At 52.2% G+C, this 12,117-nt stretch overlaps 1 protein-coding gene across 1 annotated transcript; it reads left to right on the forward strand.

The window, feature by feature from the left end:
* The first annotated feature begins 6,757 nt into the window (after nt 1-6,757).
* LOC136788444 (olfactory receptor 14J1-like) lies at nt 6,758-9,376 on the forward strand. Its single transcript, XM_066986990.1, has one exon. It carries the CDS (start codon nt 8,173-8,175, stop codon nt 9,109-9,111), a length of 939 nt encoding a protein of 312 aa, XP_066843091.1. The 5' UTR covers nt 6,758-8,172; the 3' UTR covers nt 9,112-9,376.
* Nucleotides 9,377-12,117: the final 2,741 nt, after the last annotated feature.

Raw genomic sequence — 12,117 nt, forward strand, 5'->3', positions numbered from 1 at the left:
AGGTACCAGACAGATCCTTGTTAGATTCAGGAGGAGTCAGTACTGCCTTATAGTATCTGGTAAAGAGCACCAGAGACGGATCTCAGGTGCCCATTTTGCTGACATAGCCTGTGCTATTTGTACAGGTGTTAAGTGAAATTAGGAGGTTCTTCACAAACATACAAATCTATTTCACTGTAAGGTTCTAGGATCTTCACTCCATTCTAAAAACCTGATAATTCCTTATCATCCTCATAACTGTCCCTCACGGCAGGAAAGTGAAAGCAGAGTTCTGAGAGTGCCTTCCCTTCAGGTAGCCCCTGCCTTGGTCTTCCTTAACAATAAAGCCCCAGAGATGCCGTGGGGGTTCGGTGGAGCTGTGAGCAGCCTCCCCAGTACTGTGGTTAACCCAGCTGACATCTAAGCACCACACAGCTATTTGCTCATCCTCCCACCTTCCTCTCTGGGATGGGGGAGAGAAACAGGAAAATTGAGATAAAGACAGTTTATTAAGACAGGAATATAATAATAATAATGATAATAGCACTACTACTAATAATATGTACAAAACAAATGATGTACAATGCTGTACACACGGACTGATGTCCAGACTATCCCCGAGCAACCAGCCCCCCCACCCCGGCCAGCCACCCCTATATATTGTTTAGCATGACATCAGATGGTATGGAATACCCCTTTGGCCAGTTGGGGTCAGCTGTCCTGGGTCTGTCCCCTCCCAGCTCCTGCTGCACCCCTAGCCTGCCTGCTGGCAGGGCAGAGCAAGAAGCTGAAAAGTCCTTGACTTAGTGTAAGCACTACTCTGCAACAATTAATACATCAGTGTGTTATCAAGGCTATTCTCATCCCAATCCAAAACATAGCACCCTACGAGCTACTAGGAGGAAAATTAACTCGATCCTAGCTGAAACCAGGACACCCAGGAAGTAGACTCCCACCATCAGCAGGACCCTGCCCTGCCCTGTCCTGCCTTGCTCCGGGGACTCCTTCCACCCACAGCTTCTCCCCGCAGCACCCTGGGCAGCTCCCCGGGCAGGCTGAGTGCTGAGCCTGGCAGGCGGCAGAGGCCCTGCCCCGGCACACAGCCCCTGGGGCACAGCAGGGACCCTGCTCTGCACCACAGCCCTGGCCACCCCTGCCTGCACCCCAGCTGTGTAGCCTGCGGCCAACCCCGCGAGAAGGAACCCTCATGTCCTGTTCTTCTGACAGAATAGGTACGTAATTATTGATCCAGGGAACATCCCTGTCCTCCACACTATAGAAGCCAGCAAGCCCCTGTGACTTGTCCTATCGGCTGTGGGAAGTGGCAGCTGTAGAAGAACCCTCTAGGATACTGTATCTGCCTGCTCTCCCACGGACCCTTACCATGTTAGAGCTCCATGTTACAGCTGTGAAGATTTCTCCCGCAGTGAACTCTCAGCATCCCCCCTCCACACTGCCTTTAACATCTCCCTCCCTTCTCTCAGCCGCCCTTGTCCCCTGCAGGCAGTGTCCCCAGCCCTGCTGAGCTGGGCAGAGGAGCTGCTCCTGCAGCACCCTGGGCAGCTCCCTGGGCAGGGTAAGTGCTGAGCCTGGCAGGCGGCAGAGGCCCTGCCCCAGCACACAGCCCCTGGGGCACAGCAGGGACCCTGCTCTGCACCACAGCCCTGGCCACTCCTGCCTGCACCCTGCCTGCACAGCCTGCAGCCAGCCCAGTGAGAAGGAACCCTTCCTGTCCCTCTGAAATCTTTAGAAGGTAATCATTGGTACAAGGAATATCCCCATCCTCTGCACTAGAGATGCCAGGGCAGCCCCTGTGACAAGTCCTCTCAGCCACGGGAAGAGGCAGCTCTAGAAGTACCCTCTAGGATACTGCATCTGCCTGCACTCAGACACTTACCCTGTTCAGGGCTGTGAAGATTTCTCCCGCAGTGAGCTCTCAGCAGCCCCCCTCCACACTGCCTTTAACATCTCCCTCCCTTCTCTCAGCCGCCCTTGTCCCCTGCACGCAGTGCCCCCAGCCCTGCTGCGCTGTGCAGAGGAGCTGCTCCTGGGCAGAGCTGTCTCTCTGCAGCGCTGCCCGCTTGCCAGGAGCTCCCCTTGGTCCCAGGAGCCCGGCCCAGCTCAGCAGCACAGGGAGCTCTTGACACGAGGGAACTCCAGGGAACTGATTTTGAATCAGGCTGAAGCAATCCCTGATGTTCGCTCTCAGCTGGGGAGAGACAGCTACTTCCAGCAGTGTCATTTCTCCTGTCAGGAGAAGTTTCATCAAAGAATCACCTTGTCCTCTTCCACTTTTAGGTAAGACACCCAGAATGTGACTGACAGGAATCACATTTTCCCAAGTTGAGGGAAGTGATCACAGTGAGTCAATTGATGCATCTCATTCTGAGTTCAATGACCTAGGGCTGAAATGGGGCCCAGAAACTTCCATATCAGCCACAAACCCACACAATTTGGGATTTCTCTCGCCTCTGTTCAGATATGTACAAAATACTCTAGGCTAAGCTCCCTCGGTAATTACAGGAGACAGAGAAGAGCAGTGAGTTGTTCAAATGCAAACACCATTTGACATTTGAGGTGCCATACGTTGCGCAGGTTAGCATTCATTAGAACTTCAGAGATTGGGAATATAGGGATTGGCATTTTGTCAGTGTCTACTGCCTAAAAATGTTGCCTTCCTTTGTGCCTTGTCACTAACCTGGGAGCTGTCCCTTGGCAGTTCGCTAAATCATATAAACCTCCCCTATAACATCTCTCTCTCCTTCCCAAAACTGGGAGAAAATTAAGTCAATTAAAATTAAAGTCAATTCCCTTGAGGGTAAAGGGGCCTTACAGAGACATCTTGATAGATTTGAATGCTGGTCAGTCGCCTACCATTTAACATTTAAAAAGAACTAATGCCAGATTCTGCACATCAGACTGCGTATTCCTGGATGTACATATAGACTGGGTACAAGTGGATGGAGCATAACCCTGAAGAAGGGGATCTGGGGGATGTGGTTCATGGTAAACTCAGGATGAGTACGGGGTGTTCAGGCTCCACTCCATCCCTGGGAAGGCGATAGAGCAGCTCCTCCTGGAACCCATTTCCAGGCTTGGAAGGACAAGAAAATCATCCCGAGCAGTTGGGACATCTTCATGTAGGGGAAGCCACATTTAATCACTTTGGGCATGAAATGTCCATGATGAAATGACTGGCCTGGCAGATGAGAGTAGAGCAGTGCATATAGATCTACTCTGACTTCAGGAAGGTTTTGTTGTGGATTAACCTGGAAGTAGCTAAGCACCACACAGCAGCTAGCTTGGTCCTCCCACCCAGTGGGTCTAAAAGTGAGAAACCTTGTGGGCTGAGATAAAGACAGTTTAATAAGTAAAGCAAGAGCTGTGCACACATGCAAATAAAATAAAATAAAATAAAATAAAATAAAATAAAATAATAAAAAGAATTCCTTATTCACTATTTGCCCTTGACGAACAGAAGTTTAGCCATTTGTAGGAAAACCGTGTTTCATCAAGTGTAACCATTAGTTGCAAAGGAAGATGCAGTATTACCCAATATTCCTCACACCATGAATAAAAGAAAAATACAGATTTTTTTTAGTGTTTCTTCAACAGCTCTATAAATGCCTATCTTTTAATTTATGTCTCAGTTCAGCATAAAAGACATATCAGCTTAGTAGAGCAGGTCCAGAGCATGGCCACAAAATCATTCAGAGGGCTGGAGCAGGTCTGTTATGAATAGAGGCTGGGAGAATTGGGGTTTGTCAAGATGGAAAGGAGAAGGGCCTGAGGAGACCTTACAGCAACCTTCCAGTACCTAAAGGGGGCCTACAGGAAAGCTGGGGAGGGACACTTTATCAGAGAATTTGGTGACAGGACAAGGGGTAATGGCTATAAAATTAAAAGAGGGTAGTTTTAGATTAGATATTAGACATTCACTTAGTGCTGACCCATGTAAGCACAGCATCAAGAGTTTCTATTTCTCAGACTGCCCCCCGTGACATGTGGGTTGAGAGAGTGCAAGACATTGTGATGGGACACAGCCAGAAGAGCTGACCCAAAGTGATCAAATTGATATTCCTCACCATCCAGCACCCTGTGCAGCCTACCACCCCACTACCAAAAGCATGCCATGCACACCAAGCACACCTCCTGTGAAGAGTGGCTGAGAGAGTTGGGATTGCTTAGTATCGAGAAGACAAGACTCCATGAGAAATTATTGTAACCTTCCAGTACATAAATGGGACTTGCCCATGTGTGTAGTGAGAGGAGAGGAGAGGAGACTCAAGGAGAGGAGACTCGAGGAGAGGAGACTCGAGGAGACTCGAGGAGAGGAGACTCGAGGAGAGGAGACTCGAGGAGAGGAGACTCAAGGAGAGGAGACTCAAGGAGACTCGAGGAGAGGAGACTCAAGGAGAGGAGAGGAGACTCAAGGAGAGGAGAGGAGACTCAAGGAGAGGAGACTCAAGGAGAGGAGACTCAAGGAGAGGAGACTCAAGGAGAGGAGAGGAGACTCAAGGAGAGGAGAGGAGACTCAAGGAGAGGAGACTCAAGGAGACTCAAGGAGACTCAAGGAGACTCAAGGAGACTCAAGGAGACTCAAGGAGACTCAAGGAGAGGAGAGGAGACTCAAGGAGACTCAAGGAGACTCAAGGAGACTCAAGGAGACTCAAGGAGACTCAAGGAGACTCAAGGAGACTCAAGGAGACTCAAGGAGACTCAAGGAGACTCAAGGAGAGGAGAGGAGACTCAGGAGAGGAGAGGAGAGGAGAGGAGAGGAGAGGAGAGGAGAGGAGAGGAGAGGAGAGGAGAGGAGAGGAGAGGAGAGGAGAGGAGAGGAGAGGAGAGGAGAGGAGAGGAGAGGAGAGGAGAGGAGAGGAGAGGAGAGGAGAGGAGAGGAGAGGAGAGGAGAGGAGAGGAGAGGAGAGGAGAGGAGAGGAGAGGAGAGGAGAGGAGAGGAGAGGAGAGGAGAGGAGAGGAGAGGAGAGGAGAGGAGAGGAGAGGAGAGGAGAGGAGAGGAGAGGAGAGGAGAGGAGAGGAGAGGAGAGGAGAGGAGAGGAGAGGAGAGGAGAGGAGAGGAGAGGAGAGGAGAGGAGAGGAGACTCAAGGAGAGAAGACTCAAGGAGAGGAGACTCAGGGAGAGGAGACTCAAGGAGAGAAGATGCAGGAGAGGAGACTCGGAGAGGAGAGGAGAGGAGAGGAGAGGAGAGGAGAGGAGAGGAGAGGAGAGGAGAGGAGAGGAGAGGAGAGGAGAGGAGAGGAGAGGAGAGGAGAGGAGAGGAGAGGAGAGGAGAGGAGAGGAGAGGAGAGGAGAGGAGAGGAGAGGAGAGGAGAGGAGAGGAGAGGAGAGGAGAGGAGAGGAGAGGAGAGGAGAGGAGAGGAGAGGAGAGGAGAGGAGAGGAGAGGAGAGGAGAGGAGAGGAGAGGAGAGGAGAGGAGAGGAGAGGAGAGGAGAGGAGAGGAGAGGAGAGGAGAGGAGAGGAGAGGAGAGGAGAGGAGAGGAGAGGAGAGGAGAGGAGAGGAGAGGAGAGGAGAGGAGAGGAGAGGAGAGGAGAGGAGAGGAGAGGAGAGGAGAGGAGAGGAGAGGAGAGGAGAGGAGAGGAGAGGAGAGGAGACTCAAGGAGAGGAGACTCAAGGAGAGGAGACTCAAGGAGAGGAGACTCAAGGAGAGGAGACTCAAGGAGAGGAGACTCAAGGAGAGGAGACTCAAGGAGAGGAGAGGAGAGGAGAGGAGAGGAGAGGAGAGGAGAGGAGAGGAGAGGAGAGGAGAGGAGAGGAGAGGAGAGGAGAGGAGAGGAGAGGAGAGGAGAGGAGAGGAGAGGAGAGGAGAGGAGAGGAGAGGAGAGGAGAGGAGAGGAGAGGAGAGGAGAGGAGAGGAGAGGAGAGAAGACTCAAGGAGAGGAGACTCAGGGAGAGGAGACTCAAGGAGAGAAGATGCAGGAGAGGAGACTCGGAGAGGAGAGGAGAGGAGAGTTCATTTGGAAGGGACCTTCAAAGATCATCTAGTCCAACTGCCTGATCTCTCCAGGGCTAAAGAAAAGTTACAGCATATTAATGAGGGCAATGTCCAAATGCTTCTTGAACACTGACAGGCCTGGAACAAGAACTAGGTCTCAAGGAAGTCTGTTCCAGTGTTTGACCACCCTCACAGTACAGGAAATGTTTCGTGCTGTCCACTCTGAATATTCCCTGGTACAGCTATGTTCCATTCCCACATGTTCTGTGATCAGTTACCAGGGAGAAAAGATCATCACCTCCCTCTCCACTTCCCCTCCTCATGAAGTTGCTGAGAACAATGAGGTCGCCCCTCAGCCTTCTTTTCTCCAGACTAGACAACCCAAAGTGTCCTAGGCCTCTCCTCATAGGACATCCCCTGTTACCAGTATTCCCCCCTTTCCCTTGGTTTCCCAACTGACAAGGTTCCTGGTCAGATAACCTTGCTGGAAGAAATGTTTTCTCTGTCTCCCATGCTCTCACCAGTCAGTGTGACTGACCAGGTCTGGCTCCCTCACTGTCTCCTTTATCACTTGTCGGTCAGGTTTGTGTCCCTGGCTGTGTTGTGCTTTATCCCCAGGAGGGAGCCAAGCACCTCACAGAAGCTCTCTCCCTCCCCATTCTTAACAGAACAGGGGAAGAAAAATAGGAGAAAGATGTCCATCAGTTTGATTAAAAGATGTTTCCTCTAGAGTCCCGGGAATTCGTCAACAGCTCCCTGTGCTGCTGAGTTGGGCCGGGATCCTGGGACCAAGGGGAGCTCCTGGCAAGCGGGCAGCGCTGCAGAGAGACAGCTCTGCCCAGGAGCAGCTCCTCTGCACAGCGCAGCAGGGCTGGGGGCACTGCCTGCAGGGGACAAGGGCGGCTGGGAGAAGGGAGGGAGATGTTAAAGGCAGTGTGGAGGGGGGATGCTGAGAGCTCACTGCGGGAGAAATCTTCACAGCACTGAACAGGGTAAGTGTCTGTGTGAGGGCAGGCAGATGCAGTATCCTAAAGGGTACTTCTAGAGCTGCCTCTTCCTGTGGCTGAGAGGACTTGTCACAGGGGCTGCCCTGGCATCTCTAGTGCAGAGGATGGGGATATTCCTTGTACCAATGATTACCTTCTAAAGATTTCAGAGGGACAGGAAGGGTTCCTTCTCACTGGGCTGGCTGCAGGCTGTGCAGGCAGGGTGCAGGCAGGAGTGGCCAGGGCTGTGGTGCAGAGCAGGGTCCCTGCTGTGCCCCAGGGGCTGTGTGCTGGGGCAGGGCCTCTGCCGCCTGCCAGGCTCAGCACTCAGCCTGCCCAGGGAGATGCCCAGGGTCCTGCAGGGAAAAACTGTGGGTGGAAGGACCCCCCCACTCAGGGCAGGGCAGGGCAGGGTCCTGCTGGTGCCCAGAGGCTTCCTGGGGCAGGCTGCTCACTGCTCCACAGCATCCCCAGACCATGTCAGAGGGGACTCTTCAGACAGAAGGTTAAGGCTGAGGCTGCTTGGTATGGTCTGTGCTGTCCAGAAATTGCACTTTCACCTCTCTTTGGTTTATCAGGATGGGAATGGAAACAGAGATGTACAGAGTAGAAAGATTTTGAGTTTCTGTCACCTCGAATTTTAAGAGGAACCTCAGAAAGGGCCTTCAGCACCCGCAAGCCTTCAGAAGGCAGCAGTGTCACCTTCCCAGTTTCATCAGGGCTTGTGTGACCTGCTCTTCAGCACCTGCACACACTGAGAGGGTGCAGGGCAGAGCTGAGCACACAGCAGATGGGATGGGTTCTGTGAGCACTGGCAGGGCACAGACGTGGTGACAGAGAAGCAGCTCCTTGTAGGAATGGCTGCAGGCAGCAGAGATGGGCAGGGAGAAAGGGAATTGCAAAGGGAAAGCCTGCTGCAGAGGATAGACAGGCACCTCCTGCCATCCCCTGCATGGGGTATGGGGCCAATGGGTAAGTTAGCTCTTTGGGGCAGCAGGGTGGGGGTCACACGAGACACTCAGCGTCCTGTGAAGGAGCCCCCAGGCAGGGAATTGTGTTCCTCACAGTGCACTCAAACAGCACAGGGCAGAGCACCAGCCAGGGAGCTGGAAGTATGCCATCCTGATCAGGGGAAAATGGAAGTGAGCGTGCAATGGTCAGTGAGAAACGGAGGGGATTCTGCTCAGAGACCCTGTCCTGACTGTCTGTGTGTTTTCCTCCATGGACAGGCAACCATGCCCTGAGTCTGCAAATGTCCAACAGCAGCTTCCCCAATGAGTTCCTCCTCCTCCCATTCGCAGGCACACGCGAGCTGCAGCTCCTGCACTTCGGGCTCTTCCTGGGCATCTACCTGGCTGCCCTCCTAGGCAATGGCCTCATCCTCACAGCCGTAGCCTGTGACCACCGCCTCCACACCCCCATGTACTTCTTCCTCCTCAACCTCGCCCTCCTTGACCTGGGCACTATTACCACCACTGTTCCCAAAGCCATGGCCAATTTCCTCTGGGACACAAGAATCATCTCCTACTTGGAATGTGTTGCTCAGATTTTTTTCTTTTTCTTTTTCCTTTCAGCAGAGTTTTTTCTTCTAATAATCATGGCTTATGACCGCTACATTGCCATCTGCAAACCCTTGCAATACGGGACAGTAATGGACAGCAGGACTTGTGTCAACATGGCAGCAGCTGTCTGGGGCAGTACTTTTCTCTATGCTGTGCTGCACACTGCCAAAACCATTTCCCTCCCTCTCTGCCAAGGCAATGCCCTGGACCAGTTCTTCTGTGAAGTTCCACAGATCCTTAAGCTCTCCTGCTCAGATGCCTACCTCAGAGAGGTCGGGCTTCTTGTGGTTAGTGTCTCTTTATCCTTTGGGTGTTTTGTTTTCCTTGTGCTGTCCTATGTGCAGATCTTCAGGGCTGTGCTGAGGATCCCCTCCGTGCATGGACGGAACAAAGCCTTTTCCACTTGCCTCCCTCACCTGGTTGTGGTCTCCCTGTTTCTTAGTACTGCCACATTTACCTACCTGAAGCCCCCCTCCATCTCTTCCTCATCCCTGAATCTTTTGCTGGCAGTTCTGTACTCGGTGGTGCCTCCAGCAGTGAACCCCCTCATCTACAGCATGAGGAACCAGGAGCTGAAGGATGCAGTTTGGAAACTGATGACTGGAGGTTTTTCGGAAGCAATAAACTGAATGCCTTCTTAATGTTACTCAGCAGAGACCTAGAAATGTTTTTTTTTTTTTTTCCTCCTTATTAATTTCTTTATTTGCTTATTTTTACTTTGCTTTACTCCCCTTAATGTTTTCCACAAAGAAATGTAATTGTTCATCCCCTTCCTTCTTTTTATGTACCTGTTTTCTTTGACTCCAAGTTTTTGCATATATCATGGGCCAGGCTTTCTGTGTATTTAAATAAAGGGAAGGACCATGCAGTGACTTGCTTGCCTGAGATTCTTCCTTGGAGACCTGTGGTGGAATTGCAGGGGCTCTTGGCTGTGTGCAGAGATGGAAGGGGAGAAGATTCCTGGCACAGCAGCACTGCCAGGGAACCCCAGGGATTGGTCTGTCCCAAGCTGCTCTCCCTTTCACCTCCCACGCTCTCCTTCATTGACCTTGTGTTGCTGTGAGGACTGATTGCTCTTGCCGCTTGCTCACCGTGCTGCTGTGGGGCAGTCCTGTGTCCACAGGCAGGGACAGGCCAGGGGCACTTCTCCAACACAGCTGGCTCCGTACCAGCATCTCTAGCATAAAAGGGGATGTGCTGAGGGCAGTGCCTGAAGGCTCAGCTCTTCTCCCAAAGCTTCTCCCATGGATATTGCAAAGGAGTCGACTAAAAGGAGGCTCCTGGCTTTGTTTGTTTCTCTGTGGGCTCGTGGGGATGAGATTAGCTGATCACCCAGGATCAGCTTTTAAGCAGGGAGGGCTGATTCTGGTGTTGCCTGCTGGTGCCCGGCAACCAAGGATATGGTGACTTCACCAGCCTGTGTCCACAGCATGCAGTAGGTGTGAAGGCAGGCAGGCATCTTTCTAGAGGGAAGTGGAAGCTGCCAGGAGAGCCCAGGGGATCATCAGGGACAGTGTGTGTCAAGGAGTCAGCAGGGCATGGAGCCCACAGAGCATGAGCGTGTCGAAGGTGGAGCCACCCAGAGATAAGTGCAAGATCTGGGACGGAACAGGCAAAGGAGAGCTCTGCAACTCCAAGGAACACAGCAGGCATAGGGAAAGCAGTCTGGTGAGTTATTTGTTACACCTGTGGTGAAATTTCATAGACTGGATCTAGTAAATCACACCAAAACATCTCCTGCCATTGGAAATGAGTTGGACTTGGTGATCCTTGTGGGTCCCTTCCACAAGGGGAAGGTGAGGAGGTGAGGTAATTTGCAGATGGCAGCAGCAGGGGCACTGCCACTGACCTCCACTTCTCCATTTGATGCTTTGGGGTCTGATGAATCTGATGCTGATGAGTCTGGTTGTGTGGGAGGCCTTCTGAAGCATGAGATGCTTGGCAGGCAGAGTACCTGAGGGATTGTGCAGGGCATCCCCTGCACCCACTGCTCCTGGGGGTACTGGGAAGAGGCCTCCTGAGCACAACAGCTCCTTGTAGCCCTGTGGATGCTGGCTGTGAGGTCACTTCTGTCCCAGCACCCGGCTGGCCAACAGCAGGGAGGCAGAGCCTCTGAGGTCATAAAGGCCATCAGAAAGCTGAAAGCATCAGAAAGCACCCCCAACAGGGTGCACATTAGGGGAGGCCAGGGGAAAGCTGGGTGAATAACGGTGGGAGATTTGGGAGAGAGAAGAGGGCTTGGCTAACAGAAAGGAAAGATTTTGAAGAGGTAACAGGGGTTCAGGTAAGTCTGATATTTATGCAACACTCACTGGGAAAATCTTCATGTTAAGTCCTGGTAATATTTCTAACTAGTAACCCGAAAATCTAGTGCTACCCTAAATGCTCTCTCTCACCCTGAAAGGCATCCACTGCTCTAATCCCCAGCCTCAAAGCCTACCTTGAAGTCAAACCCCAGACATGTTACCCATGCAACAGCACAGATTTTCCCCTAATTATGAAGCATTTCTGAAGAGCAATTCGAATTCTCTGCTGTCATATCTTACATAATACCACCTCCATATGTATGTGACCTCCACACGTAGATGCCTCCAGAGGTTTATGTTCTTGTTGGATTGTGTTAGGCTGTGTGATAAGAAGTGCATCTGCACACAAAATGAAGGCCCAAGGAAGCGATTGCAGGACAAGTAATTCAGTTCATATCCTGCCCTGGCTGCTTTCAGGCCCAGCACAGGAGAGCACCCAGCTCAACAAGAGCCCAACTCCATGAGCCCAGAAGAGCACAAAGCACATTGGCAAGTGGGAACCCAAGTCACAGGCTCCTGTGGAACCAAGATCTTGTCCCAGCTCCTTCCAGGGCTGCCCTAGGAGGGCTGTCAGCCCAGTGTCTAGGCAGAAACCCAAGATGCGTCACTGGCAGCAGCTCTCCGCATCATCATTTGGACTAAGGGGATTGCTGCCTAGGGCTGTAGGTCACCTGATGGTTGTACAAAGGGGCAAGTGCAGCAGCTGGACAAGAACCACGGCATCAGAGTGCCCACGTAGTCAGCGACAGTAGAGGTGGGATTGTGTGGACTCAGTGGACTTAAGTGTGTGAGTTTGTGTGAGATTGGGGTGGTGTGTGCCAGCAGCTGGAGTGGGGCTGCACCCATGGGGGCTCATATGTCCAAGTGCCTTCAACTGGGGAGACTGGGAGCCAGGAACTTGTCCTGGGCAGGCTGAGTGTCTGATCCCAGCTGCTGGCAGATCTACCTTGCACACACAAACATGCACGTGCGCACACAACCATTCTGTATTTCCCAATGTCAGGCCTCCGTCCTACTCAGCCAGAGAGGGGATCAGGATAAGGATGCTGCTGCTGTTTGTAGCTGTGTGAATGCTGAATGTACCCGCCTGCATTGACCTGTGCCCTGCCATGTATTGATGCCTACATGATGTCTATGTAGGCTTGTGTGTGTGCCTCCCAGGAGTACACACTCTGCCTTGCTCAGGTTGGACCGAGGGTCAGAGAGCTGCAGCAGCCTCAGGTCTCCCAGGCTGCTGGAGGGGGCTCTCTGTTGAATAGAGGTGTGCGCATGCTGGGCACAAAACCATCTCTGTATATGACATAGAAGTGGCGAGGCTGAAAGAAATGG

Source organism: Anser cygnoides, chromosome 37, assembly GCF_040182565.1.
Source record: "Anser cygnoides isolate HZ-2024a breed goose chromosome 37, Taihu_goose_T2T_genome, whole genome shotgun sequence".
Taxonomy (NCBI): domain Eukaryota; kingdom Metazoa; phylum Chordata; class Aves; order Anseriformes; family Anatidae; genus Anser; species Anser cygnoides.